Below are 25,070 nucleotides of genomic sequence, written 5' to 3'. Positions count from 1 at the left end.
CCATACAATGGAATATCACTGAACAATAAAAAAGGAACTAGTAATTTTTCTTCAAAAAATAAAACTCCAGGCCTGGATGGTTTTCCTCGGGAATTCTACCAAACATTCAAAGAAGAAATAATACCTATTCTCCTAAAGCTATTTCAAAAAATAGAAACAGAAGGAAAGCTACCAAACTCATTCTATGAGGCCAATATTACCTTGATCCCCAAACCAGGCAAAGACCCCATCAAAAAGGAAAATTACAGACCGATTTCCCTAATGAATATGGACGCCAAAATCCTCAACAAGATCGTGGCAAATAGAATCCAACTGTACATTAAAAGGATTATCCATCATGACCAAGTGGGATTCATCCCTGGGATGCAGGGGTTGTACAACATTCGCAAATCTATCGGTGTCTTAGATTTTATTCAGAAACAAAAATTCAGAAATCATATGATTCTCTCAATAGATGCAGAAAAAGCATTTGACAAAATACAGCATCCTTTTCTGATTAAAACCCTTCAGAATGTAGGAATAGAGGGTTCATTTCTCAAGCTCATAAAAGCCATCTATGAAAAGCCTACTGCAAATATTATTCTCAACGGGGAAAAGCTGGAAGCCTTTCCCTTAAGATCAGGAACACGACAAGGACCCACTCTCGCCACTATTATTCAACACAGTACTAGAAGTCCTTGCAACAGCAATCAGACAACAAAAAGGTATAAAAGGTATCCCAATCGCCAAAGAAGAAGTCAAACTGTCTCTCTTCGCAGATGACATGATACTCTATATGGGAAACCCAAAAGAATCTACTCCCAAACTATAAGAAGTTAGAGAGCAATTCAGTAATGTGGCGGGATACAAAATCAATGCTCAGAAATCAGTTGCATTTCTATACGTGAATAATGAGACTGAAGAAAGAGAATTAGGGAATCCATCCCATTTCTAATAGCACCAAAAATCATACGTTACCTTGGAATTAACTTAAACAGAGACGTAAAGGATCTATATTTTAGAAACTATAAATCACTCTTGAAAGACATTGAGGAAGACACAAAAAGATGGAAAAATATTCCATGCCATGGATCGGAAGAATTAACATAGTTAAAATGTCCATGCTACCCAGAGCAATCTACACTTTCAATGCTATCCCGATCAAAATACCGAGGACATTTTTCAAGGAACTGGAACAAATAGTCCTTAAATTTGTATGGAACCAGAAAAGGCCCCGAATCGCCAAGGAACTGTTGAAAAGGAAAAACAAAGCTGGGGGCATCACAATGCCGGATTTCGAGCTGTACTACAAAGCTGTGATCACAAAAACAGCATGGTACTGGCACAAAAACAGACACATAGACCAATGGAACGGAATAGAGAACCCAGAAATGGACCCTCAGCTCTTTGGGCAACTAATCTTTGATAAAGCAGGAAAAAACATCCAGTGGAAAAAAGACAGTCTCTTCAATAAATGGTGCTGGGAAAACTGGACAGCTACATGCAAAAGAATGAAACTTGATCACTCTCTCACACCATACACAAAGATAAACTCCAAATGGATGAAAGACCTCGATGTGAGACAGGAATCCATCAAAATCCTGGAGGACAACATAGGCAACAACCTCTACGACATCAGCCAAAGCAACCTTTTTCATGACACATCTCCAAAGGCAAGAGAAACAAAAGATAAAATGAACTTGTGGGACTTCATCAAGATAAAAAGCTTCTGCGCAGCCAAGGAAACAATCAAAAAAACTAAGAGGCAGCCCACGGAATGGGAGAAGATATTTGCAAATCTTCTTGATGCTACAGATAAAAGACTGGTATCCAAGATCTACAAAGAACTTCTCAAACTCAATACGCGAGAAACAAATAAACAAATCATAAAATGGGCAGAAGATATGAACAGACACTTTTCTTTTTTTTTTTTTTAAAGATTTTTATTTATTTATTCAACAGAGATAGAGACAGCCAGCGAGACAGGGAACACAAGCAGGGGGAGTGGGAGAGGAAGAAGCAGGCTCATAGCAGAGGAGCCTGACATGGGGCTCGATCCCATAACGCCGGGATCACGCCCTGAGCCGAAGGCAGACGCTTAACCGCTGTGCCACCCAGGCGCCCCAACAGACACTTTTCCAGTGAAGACATACAAATGGCTAACAGACACATGAAAAAATGTTCAAAATCATTAGCCATCAGGGAAATTCAAATCAAAACCACACTAAGATACCACCTTACGCCAGTTAGAATGGCAAAAATCAACAAGGCAGTAAACAGCAATTGCTGGAGAGGATGTGCAGAAAGGGGATCCCTCCTACATTGTTGGTGGGAATGCAGGTTGGTGCAGCCACTTTGGAAAACAGTGTGGAGGTCCCTTAGAAAGTTAAAAATTGAGCTACCCTATGACCCAGACATTGCACTACTGGGTATTTACCCCAAAGATACAGACGTAGTGAAGAGAAGGGCCATATGCACCCCAATGTTCATAGCAGCATTATCCACAATAGCTAAATCGTGGAAGGAACCGAGATGCCCTTCAACAGATGACTGGATTAAGAAGATGTGGTCCATATATACAATGGAATATTACTCAGCTATCAGAAAGAACGAGTTCTCAGCATTTGCTGCAACATGGACGGCACTGGAGGAGATAATGCTAAGTGAAATAAGTCAAGCAGAGAAAGACAATTATCATATGATTTCTCTCATCTATGGAACATAAGAACTACGAAGATCGGTAGGGGAAGAAAGGGCTAAAGAAAGGGGGGGGTAATCAGAAGGGGGAGTGAAGCATGGGAGACTATGGACTCTGAGAAACAAACTGAGGGCTTCAGAGGGGAGGGGGGTGGGGGAATGGGATGGACTGGTGATGGGTGGTGAGGGGGGCACGTATTGCATGGTGCATTGGGTGTTGTACGCAACTAATGAATCATCGAACCTTGCATCAGAAACCAGGGATGTACTGTATGGTGACTAACATAATGTAATAAAAAAACATTAAAAAAATGAGATATGTCTCTATTTATGAAACATGAAAACGACAAAAATAAGTCAGTACCTACAAGGATTGTAAATCAAAAGAAGATTTTGTCAAAATGCACTAAGGACCTTAAAAACAGACATTTTTTTAAACCTATTAACTCCCCCCTAAGGACTCTATGCCAAGAAAGAAATTCAGGTTACTCACTAAATGGTTCAATAAAGTGAAAAAGATGAATACGACCTGTACGGTTTGGTTTTTTTTTTAAAAGATTTATTTATTTATTTGAGAAAGAGAGAGAGAGGGTGTGAGCAGGGGGAGGCACAGAGGAAGAGGGAGAAGGACAAGTAGATTGTGCTGAGTGCAGAGCCAACGTGGGGCTTGATCCCATGACCCCAAGATCATGACCTGAGCCAAAATCAATTGTCGGACACTCAATGGACTGAGCCACCCAGGTGCCTGACCTATATGTTCTTTTCAAACTATACGAAAAGAAAAAAAAGAAAATATGAATGTGACAACAGTCAACTTGGGGTTGTGGGAATACAGCTGATTCTTGACAATTTATACCATTTGGTATTTTCCAAAAAGGCATGTGTACATTTTGTAAGTATAAAAAATAAACACTAAAAATATCCAATGAAAGCTGCCTGGAATGTTTGACTTTTAAATGTTGTTTTAGGGATTTAATTTCAGTGAATGATCTGAATCTCCTTCAGAATGCCTCAGATGTCAGAGCAAGGCCATCTGGAGACAGTTACACTGATCCTCTGCAATGTAAACCTTCAATTCATTTGAGGATCAGCTGCTCAGCTGAGCTTGCTATGTCTAGAAGAAAATACTAGTTTTCTGCCTTATAACCTTTTTGCAAGTCAAGGTGATTTCTAGCTTATATATTTTTGTGATGACGACACCTATTTAGGACAATATAAATAAAACTCTCAACTAATTAGAATTTGACCAAACTATATGCTCAATTAATAAAAATAAATATCAAATAAAATTTGTACTTTATGATATTTTAGGCTTTCCCTTAAATGCGAATGGCCAGTTTTCCTTAGCTTTCTGGTTAAATGTTCATATTTATACAAATACTCATTTACAGCTTACCTATCCTTTTTTTATTTTTTAAAAGATTTTATTTATTTATTTATTTATTTGACAGAGAAAAAGACAGCCAGTGAGAGAGGGAACTCAAGCAGGAGGAGTGGGAGAGGAAGAAGCAGGCTCCTAGTGGAGGAGCCTGATATGGAGCTCAATCCTGGAATGCCAGGATCACGCCCTGAGCTGAAGGCAGACGCTTAACGACTGTGCCATCCAGGCGCCCCTACAGCTTACCTATTCTATTTCTATTTCTAAAAACTCAATAGACTAATAGAGAAAAAAATATTTAAAAGACAAATAAAACAAAGATGAATAAAGCCACCTGAGATAAAATTGTTGCTTTCATTGAGCACTGAATCTAGCATTGTGTTTCTCTGCTGCTAAGACAAAATGGTGAACCCAGAGGCTAAAACTCTGCCAGGATGATAAAAGAAGGAAGCATTTAAGCCTCTGGTAGGTGGTGGACTACAGACATATCATAACTATATTCTATGATGAATTTAAAGCATGTAGTTAATTATAGAAGAATCCAGTTTTTTGATATGAGACACAGGTCATATTCTATAGGAAACTGAGGGACTGGGGTGGAAAACTGGCCTTACGACAGCACTATTTCCCATTAAATAAACAGGTAGGCTGCGAAATTACCTGCAGTAAGGGCTAACATATTGCTTACAAATGAACTATGAATTTTTCAATTACTGGTACGAGAGCCAAAAATCCACTACGATATTTCAACATAAAAGATGCCTTTGGCTTGAGCACTGTAAGGGAAGTGATTATCAAATATAATCAACCATAAATATATTTCTGGTGCTTTTGGGAGAATGACTGATTTTGAGAAGAACCATATTCTGACCAAACCACTAGGATGAGTTTGCTATAACGAAGCAGCTGTCTTACTGGACCTGTTGGATATATCACTTTAGTAACTCAGTGAACTGGTACAGAACATCTGCCAAACAATAATTTTAGCTTTATTATAGATGATCTTAAGCTGCTCTTTCTGGCATTAATTTAGCTTATTAAATCTGCTCTTGGAGTGACGCCATAATATTACCATTGACACTGAGGATGATGCTTATACACCTACGGGATAAGCTAAAGAACATAATTTCAAAAGATGGAATGTCAGAATAGTATAATTTCATATTTTTTTAAAATCAATATTTCACCTATTAGAAACTGACTCCTGGCATGACAGCATTTCTGTTAAACTGCTCCCTAGTGGAACTGATGAAACTATAAAAAAGCAACCACTTAACGCCTCTGGAAATGGTTCTCAGGATGACCAGTAAATAAGAAACATCTTAAGAACATCTATAAAAATTTGGCAAGAAAGGTTAGTCTGGCATTTGAACCAAGACTGCTTCCCCTTGTCCCCCCAGTTTAATGAGGGATAGACTACTCCTGACAGCTGCAGCCAAGAACACAGAGTTCCTTCTCCTTGCAGCTTTCTTCCAAGGAGGAGTGTTATGTCAGCTTTCTCATCCTGCCCTCAAATACCTGTGCTGAAGCTAAGTCCAGTGTGAGTGAGGTTGAGAGGTGGAAACTCCTATTCCCCCAACCTCCATTTGTGGAACTGAGGGTCTACTGTGGGTGTGACATGCTGAGCAAGTACCGGGCCCTGGCATGATCACTCTTGCCCCAGCTCCTTAAGTGGTGATTCCAGGCCAGGAGAGGTAAGCTGAGGACCCTAGTTGTGGTCCCCTCACTCTCCACCAAATATTCCACTCAAAGGGGAATTAGGGTGTGATTCTCAGAGAAGCTTACGATTGTCCACATCTCCAGATCTAGAGCTCTCACTCAGAGATTTTTCTGAGGAACAAACACCATAAAACAGATAGCACCTAATTTCCTTCCACGAGAATGATCTTCAATTGCAACAGAAAGGGAAGAAGTTCAAAAGCCTACATGTGCAGTCAAGAACGGCAGAGGTGTGGTAAAGACAACTGGGAGATTCAGGCTAAACTGTAGGCCTGCTAGTTTGCAGGAGGGCATCAGGTGAAAAAACAGCTGGAAGGAGTCCTCTTGAGGTCAGAATAAAAACCAAACATTGACCCCAGAAACTTTACCTTCAAAGGAGCCAGATTTTGATAGGATTACTTTGTAGAGCAATTTATGCACCAGGACATTGTTAAAAACAATAGAGCAACCAGCTGGCAGTTAGTAGAGGTTAATAGTTGGGTGTTTTAAGGGAGAGAGGAAGAGAGTCCTACTAAAACCACTGTCATCCCAGAATGACTGTGTGAATTACCCAAAGCTTTCCCTCCTTGAGGAACATCAGAGGCTGAACTTTGGGGGTGGGAGGAAGTTTAAAGAGACTTCACTAAAATGATCCAATAAGTCACTAAACAAGTAAACAACAGGGGTGTGCCTAGGTGGCTCAGTTGATTAAATGTCTGACTCTTGATCTCAGCTCAGGTCTTGATTTTAGAATTGTAAGCTCAAGCCCTGCACTGGGCTCTTTGCTGGGCACGGAGCCTACTTTAGATTAAAAAAAAAAAAAAAAAAAAAAAAGTAAACAACATCAAGCACCCAAAGTTGCTACAATATGTCATTTAACATGTCTAATTGAGAAAAAGAATACAGGGAAAAAAAAATACAGGGCATGCAAAGAAAGAGCAAAGTATGACTTATACATTAGATAAAAGCAGGGGACAATTTCTGTGAAAAAGAACAGATTTTTCACATTCATCAGAAAAAGACCATAAAGTAATCATTAGAAACAAGATCACAGAACCAAAGTAAACCATGATTAAGGAAGAAAAAAACGGTGACAATATCATATTAATAAACAGAGAATATTAATAAAGATACAGAAATTATAAAAAAGAACCAAATGGAAATTATGGCACTGAAAAACAGCTAAAATAAAAAATTCACTAGAAGGGCTCAAAAGGAGATGCGAATTGGCAGGAGAAAGAATAAGTGAACTTGCAGACAGAGAGATAGATCATGCAAGCTGAAGAAACAAGAGAAGAAAGAACAGAGAGAAAAAAGAGCCTCAAAGAAATGTGGGACATCATTAAGTACACCAACATGTGTATAATGGGATTATGAGAGAGGAGAGAAAGAGGAAAAAAAAAAATCCAAGAAATAATGGCTGGAAACATCCCAAATTTATTGAAAAACAATGACTTACTCATCAGGAACCTCAATAAACTCTAAACAGGATAAATGCAAAAGATCCAAAGAAAGATCATAATAAAAATGTAGAAAATCAAAGATAAATAGCAAGAAAAAAAATGACTGGTTACTTATAATGGAACCCCATTAAGATTAATAGCTGATTTTTCAGTGGCCAGAAGGCAGTAGGATAACACATTCAGAGTGGTCAAAGAGAAAAAACTGTCAAACAAGATTCCTATATCCAGCAAAGCTATTCTTTCAAAAATGAAGGCAAAATAAAAACTTTCCCAAGTAAATAAAAACCAAGAGAATTTGTTGCTGCCAGATATACCCTACAGTAAGTACTACTTAGAATATACATAACATGATAAAGAGTACCAGTATCATGGACTGAATGTTTGCCCCTCCCCACATTCATATGTTGAAGCCCTAACTCCAAGGTGATGGTATTGGGAGGTGAGGCCTTTGAGAAGTAAGTAGAGTTAGATGAGGTCATGTGGGTGGGGCCCAAGTCCAACAGGGTTAGTACTCTTTAAAGAAGAAACATTAGAGAGTTTCTTTTCACTGTCTCTGCTTGCACATACTGAGAAAAAGCTATGTGAGCACACAGCAAGAAGGTAGCTGCTGACAGCCCAGGGGTAGAGCCCTTGCCAGACACCAACCCTGCTGGTACTTTAATCAATCTTGGACTTCTAGTCTCCAGAACAGTGAGAATATACGTTTCTGTTTTTAAGGCAAGTAGTCTATGGTATTTTGTTATGGCAGCCTATGAGGATGGATACAACCAGTAAAGGAAATTATGTAATTGTACAAGATAGTAGAAATGCATATTTTACTTCCTTTCTTCTGATTGATTTAAAAATAAACTATATAAAAGAATACATATATAATGTAATGTTGGGCCCACAGCATATAGAAATATATATATAATATATTTGGCAATAATAGTACAAAGGAAATTTGTGGGAGCAAAGTTATAGTGGGATAAGGAAATGCCTATAGATGGTAAGGTGATAATTATAATGGGTACTTTTTTCTCTGTGACGCTACAATTAAGCTAGTATAAATAAGAAGTTGATTTGAATATGTTAAGATATATATGGTAAATTCTAGAAAAATCACTAAAAAATACTCAAAGAAAAGTAAAAAAAATCATTATAGAAAATGTTACATTAGGGGGCGCCTGGGTGGCACAGCGGTTAAGCGTCTGCCTTCAGCTCAGGGCGTGATCCCGGCGCTATGGGATCGAGCCCCACATCAGGCTCCTCCGCTATGAGCCTGCTTCTTCCTCTCCCACTCCCCCTGCTTGTGTTCCCTCTCTCGCTGGCTGTCTCTATCTCTGTTGAATAAATCAATAAAATCTTTAAAAAAAAAAAAGAAGATTAATAAAGAAATAGAAGACTTGGACAACACTGTAAACCAACAGACCTAGAAGACATCTAGAGAACCCTCCATCCAATGACAAGAGAATACGCAACAATTTTAGAGTGCACATGGAACACTCTGCAGGACAGGCCATCTGCTAGATAATGAAACAAACCTCAATAAATTTAAAAGGACAGAAACAATACAAAATATGTTCTCCAACCACAACAGAATGAGATTAGAAATCAATAGGAAAAAATCGGGGACACAGATAAGTGAAAATTAAACAACACAACCCCAAATAACCAATGGGTCAAAGAAGAAATCAAAAGGAAAATCAGAAAATACTTTGAGATGAATGACAATGAAGATACAGCATACTAAAGGAGGGAACTAAAGCAGTGCTTAGAGGGAAACGTATAGCTGTAAATGTCTATCTGAAGAAAGAAGAATGATCTCAAAGCAATAACCTACATTTCCATCAAGACATGAGCGGAAGAGGGAAGAGCAAACCATACCTAAAGCAAGTGGAAGAAAGTAAATAATAAAGATTGCAACAGAAATAAAATATAGAAAAGAAAAACAGGAAAAAAATCAAATCCCAAATATGGTTCATTAAAAAGATCAACAAAACTGACATACTTTTTGTTAGGCTGACCAAGAAAAAAAAGAGAAAACTCAAATTATCAGAATCAGAAACAAAGAGAGGAGATTACTACTGACTCTATAGACATAAAAAGCATAATAAAAGAACACTATGAAAAACTATACACCAACAGATTAGATTAACTTCCTAGAAATATGTAACTACCAAAATGGACTCAAGGAGATGTAATATGAATAGACCTAAAACAAATCAAGAGACTGAAGTAGTAATCAAAAAACAACTTACAAACACAACAGCTCCAGCACAGAAGGCTTCAACAGTGAATTCTATCAAACATTTAAAGAATTAACACTTCCTCATAAAATCTTCCAAAAAATAGAAGAGAACATTACTCAAGTCCTTCTATGAGGCTAGTATTACTCCAATACTAAAATCAGACAAAAGTATCACAAGAAAACAACAGACTAATATTTCTTGTGAATATAGATGCAAAAATCCTTAATATACTATACTAGCATGTGAACCCAGCAACACATGAAAATAATTACATACCAAGACTGAGTAGGATTTACCCCCGGAATGCCAGGGCCATCTAGTATCTGAAAATCTATTAATGTAATATATCATATCAACAGAATAAAAAACAAAAATCACATGATCATCTCAATAGGTGCAGAAAATATATTTGACAAAATCTAATAATCTTCCATAATAAAAATATTCAACAAACTAGGAATAAAAGAGAATTTTCTCAACTTGACTTAGACTATCTATAAAAAATCCACAGCTAACATCATACTTAAGGTGAAAGAATGGGTGCTCTCCTGCTAAAATCATAAACAAGGATGTTTGCTCTCGTTACTGTACTGAACATTGTACTGAGATTCTAGACAGAGAAATTAGGCAAGAAAATAAAACGCATCCAGATCGAAAAGGAAGAAGCAAAACTATTATCTTCACAGATGACATGATCTTATATATGGAAAATCCTATTAATCCACTAAAGAAGTATTATAACTAGTAAATCAGTTCAACAAGGTTGTATGATGGAAGATCAATTCAAAATATAAATACATACAAAATATAACATATACAAAAATAAATTGTATTTCTATACATTTCCAATGATCGAAATAAAATTAAAGGAATTCTATTACAGTATCATAAAAAATGAAATAATAGGTATAAGTTCTATCACATGAAGTTGTCCACAAAAAGGTTGATAACTTAAGAAAACAGCATGGGAAATTCTAAACAAAAATGTTATTGCCATCTTCTTTATAGTTTTGCAAATATGTCTGTTATTTCAAATTATTTTTTTGATGGGAGACAAAGACTGAGTATATGCTTCTCAAGCAGTAATTAATTCATTTGAAAAGCAAGTCTCATATCTGCTACAGCTTTAAGTAGCTACTAAGGATGATATCTTTGAAAATTTACCAACAGTGGCAAGGTGTGCTAGGAAGTCATTTGGTTTTCTACTTTTTTAAACTATCTGATGTCTGATTGCCATTGACAGTTAAGAAAGCTTTCTGGACTCATAACATTACTTAATATGTACAGCCGAGTTCCCTGAAGAAGCTGTAATTAATCAACATAATCCACTTGGGGACTGTAGTGGTCTTGGTATCACACATTTAATTCTTCTGAATTAAAAAGACTAAAGCAGGACGCCTGGGGTGGCTCAGTAAGTTAAGCATCTGCCTTCAGCTCAGATCATGATCCCAGGGTTCTGGGATCAAGTCCTGCATTGGGCTCCTTGCTCAGCGGGGAGCCTGCTTCTCCCTCTGCCTGCTGCTCCCTCTGCTTGTGCTCTCTCTAACCCTCTGACAAATAAATAAAATCTTAAAAAAAAAAAAAAGACTAAAGCAGTTAACATAGAACACTTTAAAACTCTTTGGTTCCAATGTCTGACTTACCATGTGTGCCAATGGAGCAAATTTCATATATATGTATATATACATACATATATACATACATATACATATATACATATATATACATATATACATATATATGTATATATATATACATATATATACATATATATGTATATATATATATTTTTAAAGTAGGCTTCATGCCCAATGTGGGGCTTAAACTCACAACTCTGAGATTAAGAGTTGTGTACTCTAGCGACTGAGCCAGCCAGGTGTGCCCCTATAAATTTAAACCAAACTTAATCAGCCTAGCAGGAAAATAGGAAATTGATAGTTTAAACTATTCAAAAGCCAGGGTGAGCCTGGGTGGTGCAGTTAGTTGAGCATCTGGCTCTTGGTTTTGGCTTAAGGCATGATCTAAAGGTCCTGAGACAGAGCCTGTGTCAGGCTCCACGCTTAGCCTGGAGTCAGCTTGAGATTCTCTCTTCCTCTCTCTCTGTCCCTCTCACTCATGCGCTTTCTCTCTCTCCCAAAATAAATAAATCATTAAAAAATTTTAAAAATTATTCTGTGTTTCTTTTAGACTTAAAAAAACTTTCAAATTGAAGTATAGTTGACTGCTACATTAGTTTCAGATATACAACAGTGATTCACCTTTTCTGTATGTTATATTCATAAGTGTAGATACCTGTCACCATACAATATTGACAATATCACTGATTACACTCTCTATCCTCCACATATTTCTTCTACATCTTTTTTGTTAGATTTTCTTATTAATAACAGCACTGCTGTAATTTGTTTTGCAGCAATTTTAATTTTGTGAGTGGCATCGGGCTCCCTGCTCAGTGGGGAGTTTGCTTCTCCCTCTCCCTCTGCCCCTCTCCCCGCACATGCTCTCTCTCAAATAAATAAATATCTTAAAAAAAAATTCATCTTCAAAATGGTTCTGTAACAGGTTTTAAAATCAGTTATTGTGAGTCCACTTTTATGCCTCTGTTACATGCTCTATGGTATTCATGTTTCCTTAAAAATACTAGATTTTAAAGATTTCTTAGTTTTGCAGCTTTTCTCTTCATTTTGTTTTATTTTTATATTTTATATTTTTTGTTTAACATTTATTTGAGAGAGAAAGTGTGTGAATGGGGTGGGAAGGGAATGGGAGGGGTAGAGGGAGAGGGAGAAAGAAAATCTCCAGCAGACTGCCTGCTGACTTCACAGCCCAATGTGGGGCTCAATTTCACAATCCTGAGATGACGACCTGAGCTGAAATTAAAGAGTTGGACACTCATCTGACTGTCGGTTTTTTAATAAAACTAGTCTTTGCTTACACTTTTAGAAAAGGAGACCAAGATCATCTTTTTACAGCTTTATGGAGGTATAACTGACAGAAAATAAACGGTGCGCAATGTGTATTATTTGATGAGTTCGGACATTATGTATATACCATGAAACCATCACTAACCCCAAAAGTTGCTTTATACCCCATTGTAGTACCTCCCTCCTTTCTTCCCCATCAACTCCCCCTTAACCATACCCTGGCCAAACACTGACCTGCTTTCTGTCACCAAAGAGATTAGGTTGCATTTTCTAGAGTTTTATATAAATGGTATCATATGGTATATACCTTTGTCTCGCTTTTCTTCACTCAGGATAATTATGAGATTCATCCATGTTGTATATATCAATAGTTCATTCTTTTATTTGCTAAGTAATATGCCATTGATGAATAGGACACAAATTGTTTATCCATTTAGTTGTTGCTGGACATTTGAGTTGGTTCCAGTTTTCATTTGTCTTGGTTAAATACCTAGAAGTGGAATAGTTGGGTCACATAGCAGGTATAAGTTTAACTTTTTCAACTGTTTCCCAAGGTGTGTTTTTGTTTTGACTGAGATATGAGAATTCCTGATATATTCTCCAAGTCCTTTCTAAGATTTTTGATTTTTTGAGCCAGTATACTGCTTGACTTTTAATTTTTATTCTTTTGTACAGGGCCAGTTTCCATCAGATATAGTTTTCTTTCTATCTGAAAGACTTCCTTTAACATTTCTTGCAATGCAGGTCAGCTGGTGATTAATTCCGTTTTTGTACATTTGAAATAGTCTTCATTTCACCTTTGTTTCTGAAAAATATATTTACTGGCACAAAATTCTAGATTTTTTCTTTCACTAATTCAAATAAAGATGTTGTGGCACTGTCTTCCAGCTTGTATTGTTTCTAGCAAGAAGGGTGCTGCCATTCTTACCTTTGTACCTCTGTAAGTATGTAATGTCTTTTTTTCTCTGGCTGCTTTTATGATTTTCTCTTTACCACTTTTTTAGAAGTTTTTTCCTTCAGGTTTCTTTTGCTTGGAGATTGTTGAATTTTTTTTGAAACTGTGGGTTTATAATTTTCATCAAATTAAAAAAAACTTCATCCATTACTCACTCAAATATTTTTCTGTTCTCTCCTTTCCTCTCTTTTGAGGATGCCAATTACACATGTATTAGGCCCCTTGAAAAGCAGTGATGTTCTACTAATTTTTTCTACCGTCTTTTTTCTCTCTTTCTGAATTTTATATTTACATGGTTTATTATCAGTTTCAATTAGCGGTTTTTCCTCATTATTGGCCTTAGTTTCCTATTTCTTTTCATACTTGGTATTTCTGATTGGATGGTAGGCATTGTAAATTTAATCTTGTTAAGTGTTGGATATTCTTGTATTTTTGAACAATATTTTTGAGATTTGTTCTGGGTCATAGTTATCTAGAAACAAATTAATCCTTTTGAGTCCTTATTTTCTTTAGGCACGACCAGAGCAACCTTAAATCTAGGGCTAATGTTCCCCCACAACTGAGATAATGTCCTTTTAGGTCCTCTACTTGAAGCCTCATATATTATGAAGTTTTGACATTCTGGCTGCCAGGAATATAAACTATTCCTGTCCTTGTTTGAGTTCCAGGGATTGTCCTGCCTGTTCCTGGCTCTGTATGTTTTTTGCACATACAAGCACCAGGCAGAAATCTAAACTAGACTCAAAAAGGTCCCTCTGTAGATCTCCACAGTTTTTTCTTGGTAGTCTCTTCTCTTCAGCACTCTGCCCTGTAAACTCCAGCCACTTTGGCTTCCTTGCACTCCTAACCTCATCTGCTTAATTTAGAGAGAGGCTCTGCTTGACCCCTCCCTGAGTGGTGGCTGGAAAAGTCTTTCTAGGCAGCAAGCTGGGGCACTGATGAGACTCATTTTATTTTCTTCTCTCAGAGTTTACTGTCCTTCGTTGTCTAAAGAAAACTTGTTTTGTATATTTTTCTGGTTTTTAAGTTAAGGTAGGAGGATAAATCCAGTCCCTAACACCTCATCTTGGCTAGAAATGGAAGACGAGAGGATGCAGATTTTTAAGATCCTTTCATCAACTTGCCTCATGTTGTTCCTAACACCAGTTACGTAAAACACAAAGTCAGCATGCTCCCAAACCACAGGAATTATTCACAAAATAAAATACATGGGATATGCCGGAGGGGCACTCCAAGACAAACCTCTTCTGCCTCCTAAACTTGGCCTATCTCAGGGGACTGCACATTATCTAGGTTACCTATGGCCTGGAGAAATACCAAATAAAATGGAAAACCATTCAAAATCCTGGGCTATGCAGAATGTCACTGTGGATATTTAGAAACAATTTGGAAAAGCTTAAAATGTACATGGTGAAGAAAGTAGTGAAAATCAAAAAGAAGGCAGGGAAGATTAAGAGATTTACTTTTCCCCTAATGTTTAAAAGTATAATTTTTAATTTGAATTTTCCCTTTATATAAGTTCTTTCCTTGCTATCTTTCAAAAAAGTAGTATCTATTTTTGAACAAATACTCTGGACCTTTATATACCAGACTTCGTGAACTGTTTAAACTTGTCATTTCCTTTTCAGAGTTCTCTAATCTACTACATACTGTCTGGAAGGTTGTAAATGTCCTCTTCTTGTTACATCCAATGTCTTTTCTCTCTTAATGGTTTTCATGCTCCCCAGCAACACCTGATGGTTAATTTTTGAAATCTCCTTGCATGTTGGCTTCTCTTCCCCTCATTTCCTGTGTGATCAGCCTTCATTTCAGACCATTTCCTGTTGGTCTTTTTTGCTGGCTATTAATCATCTAGTATAGGTACTGGCAAATTATGGTCACCGGGCCAATGTCTGCTTCTGAACAGCCCACACGCCAAGAATGGTTTTTACTGATAAACATTTGCAATCAATTTGATGACAGAGAACACTCATTGAATCCCAATTAAATGAAATGTTATTTTCCCACCTAAAGTAATTCTATTCTTCTCATTAGTAGGCCTGTATTTAAAAAAAACAAAACAAAACAAAAAACAACTGTGCTCGATTATTGCTATATTTTGAATTTTGTCAATAAAATTTCTTTGGAAATTTAATTATTTATTTAAAAGATGTATTTGAGAGAGAGCATGAGCGAGCGTGTGCGTGCACATGAACACACAAACAGGGGGAAGGAGACAAGTATATTCCCTGCTAAGTTGGGAGCCTGATGTGGGGCTCGATCTCAGGACGTTGAGATCACCACTTGAGCGGTAATCAACCATTGGAGGCTCAAATTACTGAGCCACCCAGGTGCCCCCTGGAAATTAATTTTCTCTTTTATTATATAAATACCTAAAAGAATATCTACAATTTTATATTCTTGCCTTTAAAACCTGAAGTATTTCCTTTTTGGCCTCTTACAGAAAAGTCTGTTGACCCTAGATCTAGTAGGTATTTTTAAGTAAGCGATATCCAAATAATAATTACACTAATCTCCAACCCTAGCATTCTTTTGTTGCTAGTGAAACATTTTCCATCAAGATATTAGAATTTTTTCTTTAATCTTTACTTACAATATCACCAAATATTTGTATCTTCTTTCAAAGGGCCACCTAAATGTATCCCCTTCCCACTGCCACCACCACAAGCAGGGATTCTGCTACTTGATGCTTGTGGTCTCTGCTCAATTCAAATATATCTCAATCATTGCAACTGAACTAATTAAAAACAAAACAAAACAAAAACACTTTATCACATCAATGTCATACTTCAGAAACCAGGTTGTTGCTATTATTACAAGTCTAAAACACAAATTCCTTGGCCTGACCTCTTACAAGCTGGTTTCTCTCCATTCTAACCTAAAAGGAAAAATTCAGATACTCTGTGGAAAGATGTTCAAAAGTAAAATTTAATGAAAAAAGCGAGCTGCAGAATAAAATATTTATATAAATAATTCCACATATGCAAAAAAAGTCACAGTAACAACAAACAAAAACATTCCTAATCTCTCTACCTCAAAAACAAAAACGGTGATTCTCTCTTTCCAAACCACAACTATTACACATATATACTTAAAAGTAGTAAAAGTGTTAGAAAGGTACATACCAAAGTCTAAACAGTGATTATTTTGGTGAATAGTAATTGCTTTGCACAAAGGGCAATGGGTAAAGCAGAATTTAAAAATTTTACTCAATGTATTTTTATATGGTTTAATTTTTAAACCAGAGCTGATGAATAATACAATTAAAAATACAGAAAATACAATGTTTAAAACATTTAATTCCTAACAAAGTTTACATATTATGTGTGCCCTGAGAAATGACTCGAGAAGTTCACCAAAATTTTGTATTTAATATTTTACTTATTTGAGAGAGTGTGAGAGAGAGAGTGCACATGGTGGGGGGCAGGAAAGCCAGAAGCAGACTCCCCACCGAGCAGGGAACCTGATGTGGGGCTCGATCCTAGGACCCCTAGATCATGACCCAAGCCAAAGGCAGATGCTCAACTGACTGAGCCACCCAGGTGCACTTGCACCAAAATTTAACAGTAATTTTTTTGGGGTAGTGAGACTGTAGGTGATTTCCTTTTTCACGCTTTTTTACACTTTGTAATTTTTTATATTTTCTTTTTTCTTTTTTTTTTTTTTTAAAGATTTTATTTATTTATTCGACAGAGATAGAGACAGCCAGCGAGAGAGGGAACACAAGCAGGGGGAGTGGGAGAGGAAGAAGCAGGCTCATAGCGGAGGAGCCTGATGTGGGGCTCGATCCCAGAACGCCGGGATCACGCCCTGAGCCGAAGGCAGACGCTTAACCGCTGTGCCACCCAGGCGCCCCTGTAATTTTTTATATTTTCAAATTTTCTACAGTGATATCATATATAATGAAAAATAGAGAAAAGACTGTTTTAAAGACAAAATACAGATGTAGGAGAAAATTTTCTTTTGTTGACAGATACCAACTGAGAGAGAATGAGGGAGAGCCGCAAGTATGGTCAGTTTACTTATGCATAAAACGAAGAGATTTTTCCATGAAAGGTCACCATTCCTCCCAATTTTTAAAGTACCTATTAAATACTATTATTTTAATCTAAAATATTACTACCATCAGTCATTTTGGTGAATTCACAAAAAGTGAAATAGCTACAGCACCCTTTTTCCTTCCTATTTAACATAATTTTTGTCAGTAAAACTTAATTTACTAATGAATTTGCTGATAAATTCATGCCTACAAAAATAGTTAAGAAGATTTTTATATCCACTGAAGAGAAAATTAATGTTATGGAAAGGCAATGCTTTAGCTCCAAAAGTCATTTTCTTACTACATTTTACTTCTCTAGGCTAGGTGTTAACTTCCTTGTTAATAACAACAAAAGCAAAACTCCCCTGAAAGATATCGCTCAGATTGACACTTTGTTATGACAATTATTTCAAAGGATGGCTGAGGCAAATGAAAAAATTAAAATGCAAAACCAGAAGTGTAGGAGAAATAAAATGAATTCACGACAGGTTCCAGAAGTAGGACAAAGGGGATACCACAGAAATAGAATATAAAAATGGGGAAAAACATACTGTGAGGAGGAAAAAGGAAAAAGACTTAAAAGTAGGTTTTCTTTTTCATCATTTCATAAAGATACTGTGAAGCATTTTTTAGCAAGTTCTGAAAAATAGAGGTTACAGTCTCTTCAAGTTTCTGTGTATGCTAGCCCTTTGAGATGACAGATCAAAAACAAAGGTATATATTCTCCTTTTGAGTTTCAAGATAAAAATGAGAAATGAAAGGTAAAACAGGAGGGGGAAAAAAGCCCCACCAAAAATGAGGGCATTTTGAAGATTTATTCAACTAGCTTGTCACTTTTGAAGACACTGTAGGAATGGAATTAATTTTCTCTCCATACCAAAAACTGAGACAAATCCCACGATTAGATGTAAAACTAGTTTCTCTGACCACTATATGGCTTGCTGAAAGTGACAAGACATGTAATGTGTATCAGGCTATGCCAAATCTTCACAGTATACATAACAACACAATCTAATCTAAACACAAAGTCGCCTCAGTGATAACTGAAAGGCTGTGCTGAAAGTAAAAATAATAATTCAAATTCTATTTTTCTGCATCTCTGCAAAAAAAAAAAAAAAAAAATAAGATTGCTAAGCAACCCAAGCTAAGGAAGGCATTTTTCAAGGCAAAGCCGCACTTATTCTTACAGAAATCTTATCTCTTCTTATAATGTGGTAATGGAATGAAGCTCATTACAGTCCATTCAGTAAAAGCATAAAGAACGTTACAAGCTCAGAGTTTAACATATACTTTCCATCTAACGCTGAGTATACTTATTGGTATGGGTAATTTACACAGTTTTATCTTCAAACATTGGGCCCTGGATGAAAGTTTGCAAATAAACAGTGACAGACATAACTTTCTTGCAAATGTGTAAAATACTACTGGGTTATGGCTACACACAGCTCAAGTCTATGGATAAAGATGAGAAGGGCTGGGTCTTAAGTCTTGTTGCCTGAAGAATTACCATGAGGGCTTCAAAAACAATTATGTTCAGGCTTAAGATCAGGCCCATGCTAGTGAAAGGAGAATGTGGAGAACTAGGAGTTATGACCAGTACTTTTAAGGAGGCCGATATGTGATTCTAACATGCTGATAAGATTAGGAATCACTGGTAGATACATTAGAAGTTAGGGTGCTAGAAATCAGGGTCGAAGAGTTTAGACCTTCAGGTTAAATTCTACGGTTAACCTTTTTCTTTTCTTTTAAATTAACCACTAACCATTTTATTTTATTTTATTTTATAAAGATTTTATTTATTTGACAGAGAGACAGCCAGCAAGAGAGGGAACACAAGCAGGGGGAGTGGGAGAGGAAGAAGCAAGCTCCCAGCAGAGGAACCTGATGTGGGGCTCGATCCCAGGACTCTGGGATCACACCCTCAGCCGAAGGCAGACTCTTAACGACTGAGCCACCCAGGCGCCCCTATGGTTAACCTTCTTCATGTTTCATACTCTACATCTAAAATAAAAACAAACATACATCTTAACCTTTTCAGAGGACACTCTGAGGATAAGTTTCTAGAAAAGTAAAATGTTTAGACAAGAAAAAAATTTTGGAAGAAAGGTTTTATGTGCATTTATAAGCTTTCTGTAATAAAACACCATTTTAGGTGGAATGAAACTGAAGGTGAAGAAATGCTGACCAGGTAGGTAGGCCTTAAATGATAATATGGTTATATACCATTTGGTTAGCAAAATGCTAACTTCAGTACTATGCTTGGGGGCCATTTTAAGCAGCAAAATCACAAAATAATAGCATAAAAATGCCAAAATTGTGGCACTAAATACTCTGAAAAGAATATTTACAGTATGAGAACTGAAGAGTGTCAACTTGTTTGACTTCAGCTGAGAATGTGTTCATTGGGAGACTCAAATTTTTCACTGTTCTGTGCATATCCGCAAATGACTGAAAAAGCCTACAAATATCTATTTTGGGATTACAAATAAATAATAGGGAATACGCAAATTTGCAAATACAAATCTGCAATGATGATAATATTTCTCTTTATGTAAGTTACTCTGAAGAGATAACGTAATATATATTTTCATTCCTTGGCTTAATGTTTTGGCAAAAATACAGGTTTCAAATTCAGTGAAGTAAATAGAGATAAATTTTTTTAAATCTAGAAAATGGGAGTGTCTCTTAAGAAGTCTTGGTTAGGCATACCAGAAAAGAACAAATATGTAAATTCTGTTCACACAGAAAACACAAATAATTCAGAAAACAAACGAACATTTTACTATATTTAGTCTACATGGGAGTAACACTAAAAAATATTTCCTGCTTCAAGGACAGACTAATGATATTCTATGGTTTCCTCCCCCTTTCTTACTGCTTTTCGGGGAAGTGTGTAGCCACCACAATAATGGGGAAGAGAGGTCAGAACCAGGTAAGCAGTAAAGGCATGGAACTATTAAAACAGAAGTCACAAATTCCCCAAAGATATCACAACCTTTTTTCAAAGTAGAGCCCTCCAGCATCTGACTCACAGCCTTTCTTTTTAAAAACTTAGTTCTGGTTAACTCCATTGCAGATTTAAATAAATGCACTTACACTGACAATAACTGACAAAGAAAGACCCTAAGTTTAGAAAGTAAATGAAGATATCTCCAACATGCTTCAAAACTCTGTGGGGGCACAGTGTAATTACCAATGCTCAGGATTACGGCTCTGAATCAGCAATAAAAAGGTTAACTATTTTTAGTGTCTTCTACTTAAGAACACAGGCAAGTATATATTTTAGAATAATTTTCATACACAAAGTCCTACACATGGGTTTCCCCACACCAATCCTATGAGGTGTTCTTATTTTACGAATGAGAAAACGAAAGTGCAAAAAGACTAAGTAACATGCCTAAAGTCACAAAGGCTTGAAGTCAGGTTTTGTTTGATTCAGAAGCTTATCTTCTTTCTAACCATATCATGCCCTGCCATCAATTAATGACTAAAGGAGCAAGATTCAGTTATCTAAAAAAGTAGCTAAGTTAGATCACCTCATAACCTGTTATCAAACCAGTTAGATTCCATGGTGACGAGCCTCAAGGAATAACACATACATGTGGACTCCTGAGAAAACAGCAGAGGTTACAAGTATAGTGTTGTAAAATAAACAAATGAAGCTATAGGAAAGAAACTTACTGTATCATTTGTAATACTAAATTTGAAAGATTAAATTCTCTCATTATATTTCAAACATGATACGGTTATGTATTAAAAAAAAAAACCTAGCAGGGCGCCTGGGTGGCTCAGTCGTTAAGCGTCTGTCTTCGGCTCAGGGCGTGATCCCAGCGTTCTGGGATTGAGCCCCACATCAGGCTCCTCCGCTAGCAGCCTGCTTCTTCTTCCCCCACTCCCCCTGCTTGTGTTCCCTCTCTCACTGGCTGTCTCTCTCTCTGTCAAATAAATAAATAAAATCTTAAAAAAAAAAAACCTAGCTGTAGACATTTCGTATTAGAATTATTTATAAATTCTATTTTGTGTCTGTATTAATCAATCTTAATTGTGTCTCCATACCCATTATCTATGTTAGCATATGATTAGGTATAAGGAGGAAAGCAAGGAAGGATATAAACTAGGATATGTAAAATTATGTTTGTGAAGAAATGAGGAAAAAAACACATAAAACGAGAATGTCTTAGACTGAATTTTACTAATTTGATATTCACAATACACTATTAAAGAAAAAAGCAAAATAATGTCCAATTCATTAGAATCTCCCACCTACTTTCAATATATGTGTATTTTATATGTGTGTATGTTTGTTTGGTCAGGAGGCTAATGTGACAGAATGCACATACTAGCATGTGAACACTGGTTACTTGGAGGTGAGGGCAGAGTGGGACATGATGATTAGCTTTATTTTTACATATCTTTGTATTGATTGTTTAACTTGTGTCAACAAGTATAATTTATTTTGTAGTAAAAAATATTAATGAAAAATTTAAAAAGCATATAGAGGTTACAGAAACAAAATGATAATATTAATGCCAATAATTCTACATAAACAAGAATGAATAATATATATGTACCAATACATATGTGTAAGATGGCCTTTACCATTAAGGAAGTGTATTCATTCAGTATGCATTTACCGAGCTTCTATCCTGGGCTGGGCCCTGCTCTAGATGCTGGAATATTCAGACAAACCTCTGCTCTGCGTGTAAACACAGTGGAATATATAAGATAAAATATAATTTATACAAGCTAGTAAATCTAGATTTATGAAGAATGGTTTCTATAGTATTGGCCCTTGGATAGTAATTATCTGGTTAATAAATGCCAACAGTTGATCTTTAAGTTAGAAATCTGAAATATTATGGCAATTTGCTTATTAATAAATATTGCCCAGAATCAGAAACAAAATTTTCTGTAAAGAATGCTATTACAGGGGCGCCTGGGTGGCACAGTGGTTAAGCGTCTGCCTTCGGCTCAGGGTGTGATCCCGCCGTTGTGGGATCGAGCCCCACATCAGGCTCCTCCGCTATGAGCCTGCTTCTTCCTCTCTCACTCCCCCTGCTTGTGTTCCCTCTCTCGCTGGCTGTCTCTATCTCTGTCAAATAAATAAATAAAATCTTTAAAAAAAAAAAAAAAGAATGCTATTACATCTTGAAAAATAACATCATTTACAAATGTTTTTCACCCAAAGGTATTCTTAATTAATTCTGTATGACTTGTATTTCTACCTAATAACTAGCATAAAAGGTACCAGAACACAAGTCTGACAGGATACACATTCTTGCTTTACAAAAGTGCAACCCATTCCATTTCTCACATTGGTAATCCATAGTTGGAAGAGATCAATGCTAGTTTGTGACACAGTAACAAGTTCTACTGTCAAGTTACAGTTAGTGTATTTCAAATTTCTTTGACTCACTTAGGTCATAGCCCTAACCTGTGAGTAATTCCCAAAACTTTTCCTCAAGGTTCAAGTTGGAGGGGAATCTCACTTCTCTTTTAATTGCTGGGCTTCTAAGATATTCCTCCAGCCAAGCCTAGCTCACCAAATTTTTATTTTCTTGCAGAAGCAGGCCCAGGAACTAAACTTGCTCATTAGAATATAAAACTCCAAAGTTGCTTATGATTCACAACCAACTCACTGTCTGAAAAGCCTGGGCCTCTTCAATCTCTGACAGCCACAGAGCTGGAAAGGGCAAGGAAGTATGAGAGTCCTGTATGTGCGTGTGTGCGTGCGTTGTCTGTTTGATAACAAATAAAACGAGAGCCAAGTTTCCATTCCCCCAAGTAGATTCAATGAAGCAAATCTGTCAATCCCTTTCTCACCCCTAATTACCATCCCCTGTAACCATAACCGGTGCCAACCTCTTATCAGCAATTAACATAGGTCCTCCTTCTTAAAAAGAGCACTGCAGTCCCTCTGGCAACCTTACAGGGATGTCATGAAATAAATGAAAGACTGTAATACTTTCTTTTCTTTCTTTCCTTTTTTAAAAAAGATTTTATTTATTTGAGAGAGAGAGAGAGAGAGAGCACACATAGAGGGAGAGTGAGAGGGAGAAGCAGACTTCTTGATGCAGGGCTTGATCCCAGGACCCTGGGATCAGGACCTGAGCCAAAGGCAGAAGCTTAACCCATTGAGCCACCCAGGTGCCTCTGTAATACTTTCTGAATAATGGACTAAAGTTACCCAAGTCAAAGGAAGATGACTCTGTATCACATTCGACTTATCAGAGAGCTGCTGCTCTTCCAAGTTGAAGTAGCTAAAGAAGTAGCTTCATGACGTGCTTTTATATAGAGCTACTATAATTTCTTCTCCTATATGCCTCCTTCCTCTTACTGATGAAAAATGAGGTCCCTAGAGCCTGAAAAATTTCAGCAAGATATTCTGTTGCTGACGTTATATAAAAGAAATACATTCTCCCCCACCTTCTACAAAAATCTTAAATATTAAATGCTCCAAATCCAGGGTTTATGACCAACTACTATACCATCTGGCTAAAAGGAGAATCGCCTACTTTAAGGCACACGAGAGAAGGTGTGACTCTTCTTTAGGCTACATATGAAATGTCTGGCTTATTCTGATTTTGTTAGAAAAACTATGAGAAAAGGAGACTGTATCTTACTTTTTCTCTTCTATATTAGATAATGATTTCAGGTCATGCTCCTTAGTCAATTTTAAATTTAGCAACAGACCATAATCCTGATAAACAATGAGCAGCTATAGGATTAGGTTTCTTAATCGTACTCACCTTAAATTATTTTGTTGGCCGGGTGGAATGACACTATAGTAAACTGGCATTCCTGTTGTGGGCATAGATCCTTGATTAGACTGATTAGGGAACATAACAGGCTGTTGATAAGTCTGATGGACAATTCCTTGAGAACTCTGAGGCAGTGAAACCTAAAATTTGAAAGACAATTTAAAGGGAAAAACGTTCTTCAAAACCTTGCAAATGATAATGTCTCCAGCCTCCATAAACTTTTCCAGTATCAACACTTAGGAATAAGCTAAACTGCCAATAGTCATGATAAGTTAGCCACAGTACTACCACTTTATTTCTGTTCTTTACAGCCAGCTTTTGTTTTTGGCTAGCGTTTATCAATTGAACAACAGGCCAGAGGCATTAGATTATAAAAATAAAATGTGACTTACATCCTTAAGTAAAAGTTGTTTTAAAAAAGAAACGGTTTCCAAATAAGGATGATTGTTTGACGTGGAAAGAGTAACCAATACAGTACACTTCAGACAGAGCTAAATAAAACTCAGGTAGGACACCAGTGAGATACACTGGATCAGAAAGACTGATTTTTGGAGCTTAAGATTAAATCTAGATGTGGTATTGGCTTCCTTTAGCTTTCAACATGACATTAGGCAATTACTTAACTATTGTGAGGTTCAACAGCTCCTTATGTGAAAAAATGAGATGCTACCTCCATCTCATGGGAGGCATTATCTCCACTGTAATCTCTACTTGCAGGATCTAGCACAGTAGGCCTCTGATGAACAGTGGATCTTTCAGTTCTGTTTTCTATATTATCTACATAGAACCCAAATGAACATATTGGATTTTTCAGGTCTCTGATTTCTAAAATAGAAACCACAGACACAATGGACTCTACTGATGTTGTTGTTCTGTTGTAATGGGTTCTTAATTTATAAATGTGCCACAACATTACAGGTGGCTTATACCGATTTTGGTAAATAA

At 36.7% G+C, this 25,070-nt stretch overlaps 1 protein-coding gene across 11 annotated transcripts in view; it reads right to left on the bottom strand.

Annotated features, from left to right (window-relative positions):
• R3HDM1 (R3H domain containing 1) overlaps positions 1-25,070 on the bottom strand; it is a 134,098-nt gene that overhangs the window by 23,666 nt on the left and 85,362 nt on the right. For all 11 annotated transcript variants that reach the window (XM_087858476.1, XM_087858211.1, XM_045782907.2 and 8 more), the window contains one exon: positions 24,114-24,265. In XM_087858476.1, the coding sequence (XP_087714602.1) occupies positions 24,114-24,265 (152 nt within the window). The remainder of the gene's footprint in view (positions 1-24,113; positions 24,266-25,070) is intronic.

Source organism: Ursus americanus, chromosome 1, assembly GCF_024610735.1.
Source record: "Ursus americanus isolate L20-20 chromosome 1, mUrsAme1.1.p, whole genome shotgun sequence".
Classification (NCBI taxonomy): domain Eukaryota; kingdom Metazoa; phylum Chordata; class Mammalia; order Carnivora; family Ursidae; genus Ursus; species Ursus americanus.
The sequence above is the reverse complement of the archived record's forward strand: the minus strand, read 5'-3'. Positions and strand labels throughout refer to the sequence as shown.